Genomic DNA, 18,953 nt, shown 5'->3' with positions numbered 1-18,953 from the left:
GCTTTTCAAATATTTGCTGCTGCTAATTACTGTTACTCCTGCTGCTGCTGCTACTACAACTGCTACCACACCAACTACTGCATTACTGTGACTAATAAAATAGTTCCTCCGGCAGGGCATTAACTCCAGGGTTCTGCTCTTCAGTGAATCCTTATATTGAAATGGTAAAACACATCCCAGAGTTGAATATGAGTAATTTGGGGGTTAATTTTTTTTTTTTTTTTTTTTGCGGTACGCGGGCCTCTCACTGGTGTGGCCTCTCCCGCTGCGGAGCACAGGTTCCGGACGCGCAGGCTCAGTGGCCATGGCTCACGGGCCCAGCCGCTCCGTGGCATGTGGGATCTTCCCGGACCGGGGCACGAACCTGCGTCCCCTGCATCGGCAGGTGGACTCTCAACCACTGCGCCACCAGGGAAGCCCTGGGGGTTACTTTTTTAAAGTATCTATATTCTTATTGCTCAAAGGTGTGGACCACAGATCAGCATTAGTATCATGGGGGAGCTTCTTAGAAATGCAGAATCTCTGGCCCCATTCCAGCATTACTGAACCAGAACCTGCATTTTAACAAGATCTCCAGGTGTTTTGTTTGTATATTAAAGTTTGAGAAGTATTTATCTCTATCATTTCCTGGCCCCTCCCCTATACTCAAAATCATCTGAATAACTTAGAGATGACTACCGGCAGTGGACCACCAAGCAGTGGACCACCAAGCAGTATCACGTGAGTGAGCCAGGCCCTCAAAACAGACAGGCAGTTAATTAGCAAGAAGGGAAGATAAAAGGAAGGAGGGAGGAAGAAAAACTATGCCTGACAGTACTGTTACTGTAATTCTATAGGTGGGTCTGTGCTCACTGATTTCAGATTGTTCTTTGTTGTAACACGGACTGTGGAAAGAAGTACTGAAATTTTATGGGCTGCTAGCAAATTTCTGTGGCTCTGTAAGTTCCAGTGATCTGTCAAACTTACCTTGCAAAGTTTCCTTTTAACTCGGTCTCAAAAATTAGTATGCACCCCTTATTTTCTTAAGCACACACGTACATAGTGCAGTCCTCTTATAATCATGCTTCATTTAGCTTTTTGATGCGAAGATGATGTTCTTAATGTGCTGATCCTAAAAGATCAGTGGATGGGAGAGTAGAGTTTCATTTACTTTCCTCACTGTCCCTTGGCTAGTGCTTCCACTTTGTTTGGTTTGTTTACTCCAATGAAGGGGTTGTGAGGATGTATAAGAACACTGGTCTTTGATTAACCTTGAACTATGGATGGTTGTGGAGGCACAGCTTTATTTGTATTATCACATACTAGGGGATAAAGAAAATTACTAGTTTTTAATTTAAAATATGACCTTTGAATCCAGTTTTTAAAAGTTAATTTGAAACACAAATTTAAGTTTAAAAATGGTATGGTTTTCAACTGTTAAATTGGCAAGGAAAAAATTTGATAAAACATGTTAGGAGTATAGAGTGACACAGCCTCATGCAGTTAAAAATGCCTATGTTCTGTGACCCAGCAATCTCACAGCTAGGCATTTATTTTGCAGGTGTATTTGCACATGCAAATGCACATGTGTACATTTCCGTAGAAGCAAAAGAATGGTATTAACCTCAATATCTATTAGAATAAAACTGGTTTAGTACACCTCAACTTTTAATTTTTTTTGAGATGGAAGTGAACCTTTTGAAAGGGAATTTGCGTGTCCAGGGATTAACTATAGGAGGGAAACCTATTTTCCATTCTGTATATCTTTGTGCTATTTGAATTAAAACACACACACACGTAACTTTAAAAATCAACAAAATAGCCCTTGTATTGAAGAAATTTAAGCCATGTTTTAGATGCATGTGTATATTTCCCCCTACCTTTAAAGCATGTTCATGTGACATAAACTTATTATGTCTCTGGGGCCCTCAGACCCACAGTTTTTAGGAGTAGGCAACAAATTCTCAGTAGCCTCTCAGCTCTGTATTTACTCTTGTGCTTCTCAGACTCTTCTGAGCATAAACTGCCTGATGTCCTAATCATTCAGAGCTGTGATTCTCAACCTGGGGTACCACCAGAACCTCCTCGAAGCTTTTAAAAAAAATCAAGATGCCTAAGTCAGCTGCAGACCTATTTAATCAAAATCCATGCATGTTGCTTAGGCGTGTACATCCTAATGTTCATACCTGTTTAAGGACCACTGTCTAGAGAGCAGTTCTCGGTAGGGTTCCTCTTCCACTAAGGCACCAGCTGTTACCTCCTCCCTGCTCCAGCCTCCCAGGAGTTGATGCACCAGAGTAGAATGCGTGGACCCTCTGCTCTACAGCCAAAGAAGAGGGAATGGCATTTTGAATAACCACATGGCTCTAGCTGTTGTATTAGAATAAAAATGATAATGATAGTGATAATAACAAATCAGGTTTCCGCATAAGAATCAACATTTTTCCTCATATAAAGAACATCGAAAGTAAATAGGGGAAATCAAAAGCTGATTCTTTGAAAACATCAATAAAATTCAGAAATCTCTAGGTAGGCCAATGAAAAAATAAAGGGAAAACACAAATTACCAGTAATAGTCATGGGAGCGAGCATATCACTGAAGACATAAAAAGAATAATAAGGGAATATTATGGGCAATTTTATGCCAATAAATTGGGCAGTTTAGATGAAATGGGAAAATTCCTTGAATGCCCAGATCACCACAGCTGACACATACATTCAAAATAGAAATTCTGAATAGCTCTATATCTATTGAAATTGAGTTCAAAATTTAAAACTGTGGTACAAAGAAAACTCTAGGCTCAGACAACACACAACTTTAATGGTGAAGTCTCAAACATATAACAAATACAACTGTTAGATAAATTCTTTCAGAAAGAAGGAGGTAACACAATTGTATTTTCTATAGTAGCAGCGAACATTCAGAAATTGAATACCATTTACAATAGCATCAAACAGTATGAAATATATAGGGATGAATTTAGCAAAATATGTACCCTGAAAACTATAACTGTTACTGAAAGAAAGTAAAGAAGACCTAAGTAAATGGAGAAATGTACATTTCATGGGTTGGAAGACTCAATAATGTTACCAAGTCAACACTCCCCAGACTGATCTATACAGTCAATACAGTCACAATAAAGATCCCAGCAGGCTTTGTTCTAGAAATTGACAAACTGATTAAAAAATTGATATGGTAATACAAAGGATCTAGAATAGCTAAAACAAATTTTGAGAAGGAAGACCGAAGTTGAAGGACTAATTCAACAGGAAGAAGAAAATCTCAGCTAATTGTCCTGGAATAACTGGATATGCATATGGAAAAAAAGTGAATCTTGACCCATACCTCATTCCGTACATAAAAATTAACTAAAAATGCATCATGAACTTAATTTATAAACTAAAACCAGGAAACTAAAAGAAAATATAGGATAAAGCCTTTGCAACTTTGGAATACACAAAGATTTCTTAGATTGGACATAAAAAGTAGAAAAATAAGTAAATGGGACCTCATAAAAACTAAAAACTGGTGTTTCTCAAAAGAAATTATTAGGAAAATGAAGAGACAAGCCACAGAATGAGAGAAAATATTCACAGTACATATATATATATATATATATATATATATATATATATATATATATATATTTAATACATTTATTTATTTTTGGCTGTGTTGGGTCTTTGTTGCTACGCACGGGCTTCCTCTAGTTGCAGCTAACGGGGGCTACTCTTCTTTGTGGTGCAGGCTTCTCACTGCGGTGGCTTCTCTCATTGTGGAGCATGGGCTCTAGGCGCGCGGGCTTCAGTAGTTGTGGCACACGGGCTCAGTAGTTGTGGCTCGCGGGCTCTAGAGCACAGGCTCAGTAGTTGCGGCACACCGGCTTAGTTGCTCCGCGGCATGTGGGATCTTCCCAGACCAGAGATCGAACCCGTGTCCCCTGCATTGGCAGGCGGATTCTCAACCACTGGGCCACCAGAGATGTCCCACAGTACATATATTTTATATGTTATGTATATATGTATACAAAGGACTTGTAGCTAGAACATATATATATGAAGGTCTTGCAACTCAGTAAGACAAGCAACCCAATTTAAAAAATAGGTGTTATAGTTTGTGTTCATTAGGAAGCAGGCACTGAGATAAAGTTTTATGGTGGAGTATTTACTAAGGGAAGCCCTTAGGAGTATCAACTCTTGTGGAAGGAATGGCAATGAAGCATTATTGGGCAGAGGAAGGGGTTGAGCAGTGATGCAGCTCAATAACAGCCTTGGCTGACTTTATATGTAGCTCTAGAGCTAGATTGGTCCTTCAGAGTTGGGACAGAGTTGGTACAAGAGTTGGGCCAAGATGACCAAGCCTTTATATTTCTGTATCACTCAGAGATGAGGACCTCTACCACTTGTATGTGGGCCACTGCTGGAAGGGGCATGTCCTTGGGTGACATGACTCTACAACTGAAGCAATCCCTGAAGGGAGTGACAACTGAAAACTGCCTGCTGGTAGCATTTTCAATAGCTGGGGCCAAAGGTTTTTCATTGGAAGAGGGTTTGGCAATGTATTGCATTAGACCATGATGACAGGCAGAAGAGCCTAACAGAAACTGTACAAAAGAAGATATATGAATGGCCACTGAGCACATGAAAACAGGCAACGTCACTAGCCATCAAGGATATATGAGATACTCCTACACACTTTCTAGAATGGTTAAAATTAAAAAGACTGGCAAAACCAAGTGCAACCAGGAGTGTTAAATGGTATAATCACTTGAGAAACCACTCTGACAGTTTCTTTTTCTTTTTAATGAATTTATTTTTTTTTTAATTTATGTTTGGCTGCGTTGGGTCTTCGTTGCGGTGCACGTGCTTCTCATTATGGTGGCCTCTCCTGTTGTGGAGCACTGGCTCTAGGCGTGTGGGCTTCAGTAGTTGTGGCACACAGGCTCAGCAGTTGTGGCTCCTGAGCTCTAGAGCGCAGGCTCAGCAGTTGTGGCACGCGGGCTTAGTTGCTCTGCGGCTCGTGGGATCCTCCCAGACCAGGGATCAAACCTGTGTCCCCTGCAATGGCAGGCGAATTCTTAACCATTGTGCCACCAGGGAAGTCCCCACTCTGACAGTTTCTTATAAAGTTAAACATATGCTTAACATATGACCCAGCAGTTCCACTCCTAGGTATTTACCAAAGAGAAATGAAAACATGTATACAAAAAGACTTTAACACAAATATTCGTATTAGCTTTATTCATACAGCTGAAAACTGTAAATAGCACAGATGTCCATCAGCAGGTGCATGGATAAATGAATTTGGGTATATTGATATAATGAGATACTATGTAGCATTAAAAAGAATAAACTGGGCTTCCCTGGTGGCGCAGTGGTTGGGAGTCCACCTGCCGATACAGGGGACACGGGTTCGTGCCCCGGACCGGGAGGATCCCGCATGCTGCGGAGCGGCTGGGCCCGTGGGCCATGGCCGCTGAGCCTGCGCGTCCGGAGCCTGTGCTCCGCGACGGGGGAGGCCGCAGCGGTGAGAGGCCCGCGTACTGCAAAAAAAAAAAAAAAAAAAAAAAAAGAATAAACTGTTTATACATGCAACACCATGGATGAATCTCACAAACATGCTAAGCATAAGGAAGTCACAAAAGAGTACATACTGTGTGATTTCATATGTGAAATTCTAGAGCAGGCAAAATAATCTGCAATCATAGAAAGCCGATCAATAGTTGCCCGGTCTGCAAAGGAAATGGAACTGCAAAAGGGCTTGAGGGAACTTTTTGAGGGTTCTGTTTCTTAATTGTTGTGATAATTATGCGGATATGTATATTTGTCCAAACTTTAAAAGGGTACATATTATTATTGTAAATTGCACCTCAGTAAAGTTGTTTTTTTTTTGTTTGTTTGTTTGTTTTTGCGGTATGCGGGCCTCTCACTGTTGTGGCCTCTCCCGTTGCGGAGCACAGGCTCCGGACGCGCAGGCTCAGCGGCCACGGCTCACGGGCCCAGCCACTCCACGGCATGTGGGATCTTCCTGGACCGGGGCACGAACCCGTGTTGCCTGCATCGGCAGGCGGACTCTCAACCACTGCGCCACCAGGGAAGCCCAACTTTTTTTTTAAAAGTAAGATTTAAGAAGAAGAAAAACAAATGAGGGTTTATGTTCATGTGGTGTATTGGTTGTTCTTTTAACTTACTTTTTTTGTAATGCTTTTATCCGATTTTGATATCGGAATTATGCTGGCCTCATAAAATGAGCAGAGAAATATTTCTTCCTTTGTTTTTTGAAGTTGATCATTTAAGATTGGTATCGGAAAAAAAAAAAAAAGATTGGTATCATAGTCTTCTTAATCTTTGAAAGAATTCACCAGCAAAGCTGGGGTTTGTTGTGTGGAGGTTTTAAGTTATGAATTATTTTCTTTAATGGATTTAAAGTTATTCACATTTTCTATTTCTTCTGGTGTTAGTTTTGTTGGTTTAGTCTATCAGCGAAGTCCATTTTACTAAGTTGTCTAATTTATTGGCATAAAGCTGTTCATAATATTTCCCATCATTTTAATGTCTTCAAGATTTGTAGTAGTATCCCCTGCTTACTTCCTGGTATTGCTAATTAGCGTTTTTCTTAATTATTCAAACTAGAGGTTTCTAATAATAAAATTAACCATCTACCTACCTTATGACCCTGCATTTCCACTCCTAGGTATTTACTCAAAAGAGATGAAAACACCTATCCACAAAAATACTTAAACAAGAATGTTTAGAACAGTTTTATTCATTTTAGCTCTAAACTGAAGAAGACTTAAATGTTGATCAACTATAGAGAAAATAAGTAAATTTTTGTATATTTTACAATAAAATACTACTCAGTAATAAAAAGAAATGAATTGCTGATATATGCAACAGTATGAATGAATATGATAATACGGTGAGTAAAAGAAACCCTACACAAAAGAACTCAGTGTCAGCTTCCATTCATATGAAGTTTTAGAACAGGCCAATCCAAACTGTGGAGGTAGAAATCAAGTATAGTGGTTGAGGGGGCTTCCCTGGTTGCGCAGTGGTTAAGAGTCTGCCTGCCAATGCAGGGAACACGGGTTTGTGCCCTGGTTCGGGAGGATCCCACATGCCGCGGAGCGGCTAGGCCGATGAGCCATGGCCGCTGAGCCCGCGCGTCTGGAGCCTGTGCTCCGCAACGGGAGAGGCCCGCGTACCGCAAAAAAAAAAAAAAAAAAGAATAGTGGTTGCTTGGGAAGGGGTTGACTGGGAAGGAACAGGAGAGAACTTTCTGGGGTTATGGAGTGCTCTATATCTTGATAGCAATATGGGTTACATGAGTGAAGGGGTGTTTCAGAACTCTCTGAACTGTATCATTGTATATAAAAATATATCTAAACTTAGTTGTACAATGTTGCGAATATACTTTACATTGAACCATACATTTAAAAACAGTTAAAATGGTACATTTTATGTTATGTGTATCTTACAGTTTAAAAAATGTAAGTGGGTGAATGTGATATGAAGGTTCTAAATGGACAAACATTTAAAGTGTTTATTTTTCCTCATATAATGTGCTGTTTTATTATTATTTCTTTATTTACCATTTATATACTAAAATAAGAATGTAATTTAGAAAATGAGAAAGAACCATGTATGAGAAATAATGTTACATTTATATATTCAATAAATATCAAATAGCTACAGTGTGTATAGTTCTTGTTAAGATAAAGCAAACAAGGATCTCCTTCAAAGAGCTCATAGTGTACTAAGCTTTGACTTAAAATATGCAAAAAAAATTTGATTTCAGAAAAATAAAGAGCTTTCTTCAACCTACTGTATACCCTTTAGTAGGTTTCTGTAGACTCTTGAAGTTATAGGGAATCGAGCTTAAAAATCCTTGCCCTGGGGTAAAGCCTGTCACTCTGGTGTTTCTCTTCCTGGCCTTGCTGTAGTTTGCATTGACAGGGGAGGGGTTTATGTTTTGTGCCCTCCCTACATAGCCTGCAGTGATGCTAAAGGACCAGAGAGCAGACTTTCACTGATAATATACCTGTAAGGGCTGGGTTGGTGCCTGGCCTAAAGCATTAGTGGATCTAGAATCTCCACCACAAAGAGGTTTAGGGCAGAGTCCAAAAAACAAGGTCAGAGCTCTTGACATTCAGGTAGTAATTACCATCCTCCTTTCCTACTTCTTAGGACTACTGTAATTGAAAGGGTCAAAGGTACTCTGAAAGTGAAGAAAACAAAAGCAGAAAAGCCAGGGGCATGGAAATTCTACCCACCAGTGGGTTTAATGTGCCCACCGGGCAATCGCAAATTAAGTGTGATAATGGAATCACGCTAATTTTATTGGTTCTGTGAGGACAAGCGATTGGAGTACCAGTTGTATTCTATTGGCATACTTGGGTGCTGAGTAAATATTAGTAACTTGTTGAATAGTGCCTAGCATCTCAACTGCCATGTAAATCTCTGTGAAGACAGGACATTGTTGGAGGGAATGGTGGTGGTGATGGTAATCGTATTGAGAAAGTGACTACCATGTGACTTTTCTAGCTTGTTAATATCCATCTACCTATGCCTCATCTTTTCATTCTACTTCCCTGTTTGTATCTAATTACAATCAATTCAGTTGCCTGTGTCTCTGAGCAGTTAATTCAGGTTTCTCTTGGTTGAACTGGTAATGAGAATGTTTATGTTCACATCATGCCTAGGTGGAGTTGTATGTAGGCACCATCTAGATTAAAACGGATGCCTTGGGGCAACTGAGCAAGCCGCTGTATGATTCCAACTAAATATGACACTCTGGAAAGAGCAAAACTATGGATACAGTAAAAAAAGATTAGCGGTTAACAGGGATTAGAGGAGGGAAGGAGAGACGAATAGGCAGAGCGCAAGGATTTTGGGGGGCAGTAAAATACTCTGTATGATACTACAGTGGTAGATACATGTCATCATAAATTTGTCCAAACCCATAGAATGTACAACACAAAGAGGGAACCCTAATGTAATCTTTGGGTGGACTTTGGGTGATAATGATGTGTCAGTGTAGGGTCATCAGTTGTAACAAATGTATGAGTCTGGTGGGGGAATGTTGTTAATGAGGGAGGCTGTGCACCTGTGGGGGCGGGGGGCATGTGGGAAATTTCTGTACCTTCCTCTCAGTTTTCCTGTTAACTTAAAATTGCTCTTAAAAAAGAAGTCTAGGGCTTCCCTGGTGGCGCAGTGGTTGAGAGTCCGCCTGCCGTTGCAGGAGACATGGGTTCGTGCCCTGCTCTGGGAAGATCCCACATGCCAGCGGAGCGGCTGGGCCCGTGAGCCGCTGAGCCTGTGCGTCCGGAGCCTGTGCTCCACAATGGGAGAGGCCACAACAGTGAGAGGCCCGCGTACCGCAAAAAAAAATTAAAAAAAAAAAAGAAACTATTAAAGATTTGTGATACTTGAATATGAATTGATTTTAAAATTCCATTTTTCAAAATCTAGGGTAGGGTTTATATTATATTGCTAATATTATGACATACTTGCTGAAGAGAATAATTTGTAAATCCTAAGCTGACTTCCTATAACCATGTGTTGAATTTCCAGCGGTGTTGAATCAGACTTTGATCCCCCTTAAGAAGATAAATGCAATATCTGCAGTTTCTAATGGTAGGGGTGTAGGAGAGACTTTCAGACGAAATCTTCAAAGCCAAGTCTCTGCCCAGATATGAAAGTAAAGACCCTGGGGAAGGCAGTTGTTTCATTGTCCTACCTTCTCCCGCCCCCACCAACTTGTAGGCCTCATTTATTTACCCCCCCCCCCAAAAAAAAGAACAAATGAGATGCTATTGTTAAATGCAGTGTGCAGGATTAGATTTGTTTCCTTCCAATAGAATCCCTTTCCTTAATCAGTACTCTTATAAATGGCACACCTGCCTAATTAGAACAAGTTCTAGACAACAGGATACAGTGTGAGCATTTCAGTTAACTCCACGCATTTGATAACTATTGTGACTGATGTTCTTAGAAAGTCTTCCCTCCTCTCCTCTTCTTATTCCTCTGTGGCTAAGCTTTTTATAATTTTATACTTCTGAATCAGCCTTTGATTGTGGGAATTTATCCGTATGTGGTCCTTGATACTGGTTTTGTTTCTAAGTGATTCCTTAAATGAAAAAAGAAGTGATGTATTTATAGATATGTGTAGGGATGCTTTTAAATATTTTTATTAGATTTAATTTACTCGTTATCACTCTTAAAATACAGAAAACTCCCTTGACTGTGACAAGGAGGTAAAATACAGCAGTCACATTCAAGATCTCCATACATTAGCGATAATAAATCCTTTTGCCCTGAGTAATAACAGAAACTCAATTTAGAGCCAGTGGGGATGATATAGTGCTCCCTCACAGAACCAATCACCCACAGAGAAGTATAATGAGCAGGGGAGGTGATACAATAAAACCTATATGGCCAGAGGAAAATTATGGTAAAATTGTTGCCTATGAAAAGTCTTGTAATAAGTATATCTCCAATTATCTTCCAGAAGAAATTATTTAGGCATCTATTCAGGTCAAGATTCATGACAGAAGTGCAAGAATTGCCTTAGAATAAAGCAAAAGGGTACATGAGTGTAGAGAAAATGGCAGTGGACATGCTGTGAACAGAGTTCTGTTGTGCCTGAAGGATCTGAAGTAGCCCCGGGACTGCTGTGAGGGCGTGCTGCTCACCAAACCTGCAGAGGGATGGCTGCACTGACCACTGTTACAGCACATGCTGATGGGGACAAGATAATGCTCTTAAAATACAAAATGGTTTAGATTATCACAGGAATATACTCTACTTTTAGAGTTAGTATATTTCCCAAGACCACAGCTTAAGCAGATTGCTGTAAAGGAAAATCCTGAGTGTGCATGATCCATATCCTAATTAGGAGTGGGCTTCATCTGTTCAGACATATATCAGTTGAATAAGTGGGTTAAGTGGCAAGAAATGAAGTCTAGCTCTTTATTAGATAAGTGTCAAGTATAGTGTTGAGGTGGCTAAAAAAAAAAAAAAAGTTAATATGTTACCTAAAACAACATGAACAGTTTGAACCTCTGTCGTCCCAGTGCTATCTGTTGTACAGTCTGGAAAATAATTCATTACCAATAATAAAACACCAAAGTTTATAAAATATTTGTTAAATAGATTGAACAGATAGATGCTTTTTTATAATTTTGTTACTCTCACTGCAGTGTATTCATCTTTCTTGATTTCTTTTTTAAAATTTTTATTGTGTTATTTCTTGAGAGGCAAAGGGGGCGGTGGTCACAGTTAGGTACTGGCAGCTGGGCGTGGCCCTAAAGCTATCTTGCATACAACCTATAGTGGCTATTAGTGAGTGAGCCCCAATAGTTAATACTTGTGGGAGTGGTGAGGCAATTTTCCTCCCAGCTGATTTTAAAATTTTGGTTCTATCTTGTCAGATTAGACCCATGGAAGTACAATTATGTCCAAACATAAGTGCCATTCATTATAAATGGTCAGAGTAGGAAAAAAGCATTCAGATTAGACAGTGATGGGACCCACCTTGCCATGGTTGCTTCATATTGTAGTCATTAAAAATATACATTAAAATAAAGAATAGTAGTCAGTATTTTGGGACCTGTTGAACCGGAGGAGCCAGTTCCAAACCTGAAAGCAGTCTGTTCATTTGTTCATTCATTTATTCCATGAATGTACTTTGAGACTGGAGCTACAACAACTAATCTCTGCTCTCTTAATGTTTAGTAAGTGAAACAAAATAGATGAATGATACATCATATGTCAGATAGTGATGAGTGCTATGCAGAAAAATAAAGCAAGGCATGGAGGATCCAGAGGTGCTGGTGGAGTGCAGTTTTAGAGAGAGTGGTCAGGGATAGCCTTTCTGATAGGTGATAACGTGAATCCAGCTCCAAAGGAAATGAGGGAGCAGCCATGGGAAGCGAAACAGCTAAGAGCTTAGAGTCAGCAGGCTGGGCTCCCTCTGTCTTAATAGCTTTATGACCGTAGGGAGGCATTTAACTTACCTGTGACACGGAGACAGAAAGAGCCACCAATCCTATTTCACAGGGTTTGTGTTCGGCACAAGTGAGACACTTGAGAAAAGCATTTTGGTAAAGGAAAGTAGTACCTCGACTTCAAATTTCAGTGTGAAATGATAAGAGGGTGTAAATTAAAGAGATAAATACAGCAGAGTCTTAAAACAGCCCTTCCCTACAGCTTGTTGTGGAGTTATTGAATTGAGTTGTCTGAGCTAAAGTGTAGAGAACATTCTCCAAAGATGAACTGTTTGATACTGGGGTGTACAGGATTTATATTCATCTTTGTTTGCTTTTGTGGTATTATTAGTTTAAGATTTTATATTTGTGCTTTTCTTCCTTTGACATCTTTTTCTTTTCTTTTCCTTTGAAGTTTTCCTTTTATTAAATTAGTTACAGGCCTCTTGAATCTCAGTTGAGCATTTTCTACGCTGTTCCTGTACTCCCTGATTAATTCATTAAAAACAAAAAACAAAAAAATCCTCTAAGATGAATACTTTTCATGGGGGCTCACAACATCCATCTTTTATAGAGTAATTCTAAACTCCAGAACAAATTATTTGCACTGATGTTTATTAAGGACTTGAAGTTGTTTGTTTGCCCTGTTTGTTTTTATAGCCAGAGTGAATTTTGCAATAATTGTTAACAATGTTTGAATAGAACCTTATAATTTACAAAGTGCTTCACACACTCACTCACATGGGAACTTTAGCAACCCTGGAGCAAGACAAGGTGGACGCTATTGTGCCCTTTCACAAAAGAGGGAACCCAAGGCTCAGAGAACAGAATTTAAATTCAGGTCTTTCCATGATACAAGTGTGAATATATGAATGAAAAATGCTGAATTGTTTCCAACACTTGGAATTACTAAAATGGTATGTTTTATAAGTAGATTCAGGAAATTTTGTAGGTGACTCCAGGAGAAGAATCCTTAAGGGATTATGGAAAGAGAGGGCTGTGTCTCTGATCATTGTGAGTGGAGACCGTGGAGGCAAAACCCCTTTTGGTGTCTTTGTCAGGAAGAGGATGTGAGCCTGGATGCCCATGGCTCTGATCTGTGCATGAACTTCCTCCCTCCCTTCCTCCCTCCCTCCCTCTGTTCCTTTTTTTTCCTGTTTCTCAGACTAACAAGCATGTTTTTTTCCTTCAGGGTAGAAATAAAAGTAACCGTATGCAAATATAAAACTTATCAAAGATCTGTTGTCTTGGATTTAAGAATGTTTCCTCAGAAAAGGCTGTCTTATTTTGATATCAAGAGTCCTGAAGGCTTTTAAAATCTCTTTTAAAAAAAAGTATAATAGAAGCAATGAAAAATTAGAGCTGAATTGGGAAGGGCCTTAGAAATTATCCAGCCATGGAACCATTAAACTATTTGATCTGGAAAGGACCTTTGAAAAGGTCCCAGATCCCAACTCACGGGAGGCTCCTTTGTCCACCGTGGCATCCTCACCATCCTGATAGGGTCCATGCAGTATCTCCATGGCTTCTGATTACAAAGACTGTGTGAGTTCACTTATATGAGGTACCTAGATTACTCAAACTCATGGAGCAGAAAGCAGAACGGCGGTTGCCTGGGGCTTTGGGGAATAGGAAGTTAGTATTTAATGGGGACAGAGTATCAGTTTGGGTGGTTGTACAACATTGTGAACATACTTAACGCCACTGAACTGTGTACTTAAAAATGATTAACATGGTGAATTTTATGATATATTTATATATACACATACATACATACACACACATGCATACACACACACACACACACGTACACACACACATTTTACCACAGTGTAAAAAGTAAAATAAAGAAGCAAGAAAAAAATTCATTCCGTTGCTGGACAGTTCTGTTGGAAAGTTGGAGTCTAAGATGACTCATTGGGGCATGGAGGCATGGAGAACAAATCTAACCCCTACCCCTGGATGAAAACACCCTGCTTGTCCCCTCCCAACAGTCTCTTCCCGGCCAACCAGCTCCAAGTTGCTTCAGTAGGTCATTTTGTTTTGTTTTACAGTTTATTTGAATCATAATCAAGATAAGGACTATATGTTGTAATTGGCTGATAAGCCTTTTAAATCTCTTAATCTATTGGTTCTTCTTCCATATCTGTTTCTGTCTGCCTCACTCATTCTTTCACCCTTTTAATTTACTTGTTGAAGAAACTGGGTCATTTGTCTTCAAGAGTTTTGGTACTTGCATCCCTCTGCTGTGTAGATTGACATGTTCCTCTGTCCTCTGTATTTCCTGTGAAGCAGTAATTGGATTGAGATACTTTACTTTAGAAATGTTGTAATCCAACTATATAATAACTCATTCTGTATCTTTTTTTTGAAAGTGCCCCCAGCTTTTTGCTTGGAAACTTGTAAACATTGAAACAAATAATTAGACAATTGAACGAATAATGTCATGAACATCCAAGTACCTTTATATAGATTTACCAGCCGTTAACATTTGCCACATTTGCTTTCTCTCTTCCTCTCTGCACACACATACACTAGTAATACACATAGGTTTTTCCCCCTGCATCATTTGTGCTCAAGTTATAGACATCATGACACTTTACTCCAAAATATTTCAGCACATAACTCCTAAGACAATTCTTATGTAATCACAGTCTAGTTTATGTGTTGTCTGCTATTTAGTGCATGTTACCCTAATTATCCAAATAGTGTTCTTTACAGCCGTGAGTTATTTTTTAAAAATTCGAAATCCAGGCAAAGATTGCAAATTGTATTTAGTTTTCCCACCACTTTAATCGCCTAAATTGGTTCTGCTCTTTTTTGGGTCTTACATGGCATCAACATTTTTTGAAGAGTCCAGGCCAGCATGTCCCTAAATTTGGATTTGCCTGATTGTCTCCTTATGATTAGATTGAGGCTAAATGTTTCCAGTAAGAACACTGCATAGGCAGTGCTGAGTCCTTCAGCGCCACGCTTGGGAGGCATCCCATAATGGCTGATAGGTTCGATTGCTCAGTTAAGGGGTTGTCTACCAGACTTTTCCATTGTAAAGGTACCATTTCCCCATTGTAATCAATAAATAATCTATAGCATATTAAAGGTTGCTTTTTTAATAGTTTACAAAACGTATGCCATTGGTCATGGGAGAAATTGGATGACAGAGATTATGAGCACATTAGAGTTATTACTGCTGATGGAAAATAATTTTTAACATTGGTTTTTCTTGAGAGATAAGGAGGGGAGGTAGTAGAGGTAAGAAATGGGCTTTACCGAAGACACACTTGTGTTTGAATCCCAGCTCCACACTTGAACCTCTGCAACTTTAGAAAAGTTACCTCACTTCTCGGAGCCTCAATTTCTTTCCTATAATGGGCATAATAATATACATTCCTGGCAGGGTTGTTAAGATGATTAAATGAGCTAGTGTATGAGTGGCCTCTAGCCTAGCAGCTGCCCCAGGACCATCACATGGGAGGTGAGGAAGAAATGCTTCCCGAGCAGTTTGCAGAGTTTAAACCTGTCCGTGAGTGTTCGTTCTCAAGATCAGACTGAAATATTCAGGCATGTTGATAAGAAAATGTGATCAACAGGTTAGGTGGTGGTGTGAAATTTCAAAGAAAGGAATTCAGAACTGGGAGATGTTTGGTTCCATTTTCAGACCTCTTAAATATGATTTGTCAGTAGTGGATTTATATAGAATTGAGTTGCCATTGATTCAGACCTCTTTCTGACTGCAATCCATTTTAATCTATTACCAGGGATTATTTTTTTGAAACAGTTTATGTGTAGTCTGATCGAGAATAGTGAATCATAATAATTCTGTGACCCATTTACGTGCATTACTGTAAAAGTTTCATTTCATACAAGTGACAGCTTTTTAAAGTTAATTAGACTCGGCTATACTGAGGTTAGCAAAAAGTGCTTTGAATTATCAATAATTCAGCAGGGCAGACATTTCTGTATAATGTAGTGGTTTTATAGAGTATTGTGAGACAGTTATCCCTAAAATAAATGGTTGTGAGCATACATCAGCATGGTGGGGCTTGCTTGCGTGTGGCGTGAAGTGATATCATCTATGCTTTCTATTATTGAGCAGAGTGTGGGACATCGGTCTTTCTGGCCATGAACTACTAGCAACCTTTGTCCTTTGTGTTACCTTTAGTTAAAAACGAAAAATGAGCATGAATGCTGGCTGATGGCCATGTCTTTCTTACAGCTAAAAATTCATCTGGGAAAGAAAAATGGGATTTGCAGATTTGGATTTGTTTCATTGTATGAGTGATATGTGACATTTTGTAAATTATTTATCAGTGCAAGGATGGCAGCAATGGCTTGAGCATTGTTATATCAAATGAAAGCAGGAATCCCATTAGTATAAGGACTGGGTTTTAGCTAGAATCTATCAGGGGAATGTTGTCACTTGAAAACCAGATTGTTCCTTTAATTCCTATTTAAAGGAACAAAAGTGTTCCCAAGGTGCTGCAGTTGAGCAGTTGTGAGTAATAACTATGGATCCATAATTATGCAGTGCTGATTATCTGGCATTTAAAAAATGGTGGTAGGAGTCAGTGACCAGTTTGTTGTAGCTTGTCTTTTTTGGTTTTTCTAATACAGTGTTTTATACTCTGCTTTTTAACTGGGGCTACAAACACGCATTTGCATAGTTACCTGAGAAAGTGAAACCTGTGCATATTAAAAGAACAAATTAAACCGAAAAATAGGGCAAGATAATGAACACTTATATTGTAAGATGAAATTAACAGTCATAACGAACAATTTTGCAAATGCTTGGTCATAAGGTGAATTCTGGTTTTTGATGATACGTCACACTGAACGTTTGTTGGAATCATTATTACTATTTGAAATATTATTTTAGAGATAAGTGTTTTTAAACCTGCATATGTTTCTTTCATTTATATTCAAATATATTTTTATATAGTTAGCAAATACATTTTGAGTGCCTGCTGTGCATCAGGCAATGTATCAGGCGTTTGGAACAGAGTGGCTGAACAAATGAGGTTTATTTTATGCTGATGTATATTTAGAAAGTTAGGCCTAGCAAAATCTTGTTTTTAATTTACATTAAAAAAATTTGTGATTTTACTAAGCTTTCTTGCCCTAAATTTTTGATTCATGAGATTCAAATATAAATACATTATAGTTACATTCAGATGGCTAGCAGACAACATGTGTGAAGCTTGGAATATGAAATAAAATTTTAGTTTTCATACAGTTTGGCTGTTCAAAATAATGTGACCAGATCTGTAGACACAGTCAACTCTTCATTTGGATGGGAATACTAGTGTTGCTGGTACTCATAAATAACAATGGAGGCACTAAAATGTATGCAGATTTATACATTGTTAGAAGCGATTTCCGTAGTGAGAGTTAAAGGGGTGCTGGGGGTTAGACAAATGTTTTGTTCTTTCTTTTATTGAAAGTGGGAATGTCAGAGATTGAGAGTGTGTCTCCTTTGTGTGGCATGGTGTGGTTTACTTTTGAAGACCTTGGTGCCAGAAAGGCCTTGTTAATGGTCTTTTGATCATCTCAAGTGATCCCATAGAATTTTAAAGTTCTCGCTTAGTTCTAATGCTGTTACTATGTCACCTTTTAACATACCAGTATTTTATGTCAAATATTTAATTGATGCATAATAGTAACCTGTACTAAAACATTTGATAAAGTTTAATTAAACAATCTGGTCTGACTAGAAGATACTCATAGACTGTAATACTGAATAGGTGAATCAATTTATAGTAGGCATATAGATTACGGGAACAATTGAGACTTCAAATGAATTCTTAATGTTCATTTCAGGAAGGTAGTGTAATATATAAAGGTTTTAGATTTCATTGGCTTAATGAAAATTACTTCTGAGTCTTATACATTACACATAAATGCATTATTCTGGCAATACTTCAGTGTCAAATAATTTGAGGGGTTTTTTATTAGCAGAAAATGTTGATATGAATACCTTATTTCAGCAGTTTTTCTTTGGTAAAGAAATATGTAAGAAGCTTTTGATTTTAATGTTTTGTTTTAAATTTTGAAATGGAAAACTAACAGTATTTTTTCATTTTAATTTTTTTCGTAGCCCCGTGCCGATCCCATTCCAATATGCAGCTTCTGTCTGGGGACAAAAGAATCTAATCGTGAAAAGAAACCAGAAGAGCTCCTCTCCTGTGCAGATTGTGGCAGTAGTGGTAAGTTGGTATTTTGTGTATGTGTGTACAATGACTCCCCATTATAGCTACATGCGATTTCTCTCTATCGAAAAAAAGTTTGTTATTTAAAGCAATATTTGATAATAGAGTAAGTTTTAAATTTAAAAAGTAAATGCAGGTGGGGGGGAAGTGGGGGAAGTGTGAGTATATTAACACTGACATAAACCATATGTCATAAAATAAAATAAATAAAAAATTTTTTAAAAGCTTTAAAATTTTATTTATTTATTTATTTCTGGCTGCGTTGGGTCTTTCTCTAGTTTTTTTGTGGTACGTGAGCTTCTCATTGCAGTGGCTTCTTTTGTGGAGCATGGGCTCTGAGCACACGGGCTCAGTAGTTGTGGCTTGAGGGCTCTAGAGTGCAGGCTCAGTAGTCGTGGCTCACAGGCTTAGTTGCTCCGCAGCATGTGGGATCTTCCCGGACCAGGGCTTGAACCCATATCCCTTGCATTGGCAGGCAGATTCTTAACCACTGCGCCATGAGGGAGGCCCATATATTCATCTTTTAAATTAAGCTTTGATTTCATACCAGCATTAATAATTCAACTTGGACTATTCTACATTGCAGGTAAATGCAAGGTAGAGAATTCTAAACTTTCATGCTGAATGCACCTAGAATCACTAGTTTTCTATAACCTGAAGTCTCAGTTTAAGACGTTTCAGTTGGAATGCATAGTGTTTCAGGTCCTGACACCTACTGGTGAAATATAATATTACAGCCCAGCTCTGTGTGACAGCTGGAAAGGGATGGACAGTATTCTGG

The 18,953-nt window shown here is 38.8% G+C and overlaps 1 protein-coding gene across 5 annotated transcripts in view; it reads left to right on the top strand.

Annotated features, from left to right (window-relative positions):
* The window catches only part of KAT6B (lysine acetyltransferase 6B), a 180,067-nt gene that overhangs the window by 98,049 nt on the left and 63,065 nt on the right, over positions 1-18,953 (top strand). For all 5 annotated transcript variants that reach the window (XM_065893772.1, XM_065893775.1, XM_065893773.1 and 2 more), the window contains one exon: positions 18,061-18,169. In XM_065893772.1, the coding sequence (XP_065749844.1) occupies positions 18,061-18,169 (109 nt within the window). The remainder of the gene's footprint in view (positions 1-18,060; positions 18,170-18,953) is intronic.

The sequence above is a fragment of the Phocoena phocoena genome, chromosome 16 (genome assembly GCF_963924675.1).
Source record: "Phocoena phocoena chromosome 16, mPhoPho1.1, whole genome shotgun sequence".
NCBI classification, from domain to species: Eukaryota; Metazoa; Chordata; class Mammalia; order Artiodactyla; family Phocoenidae; genus Phocoena; species Phocoena phocoena.
Note: the sequence above shows the minus strand (reverse complement) of the source record. Positions and strands in the feature narration are given on the sequence as shown.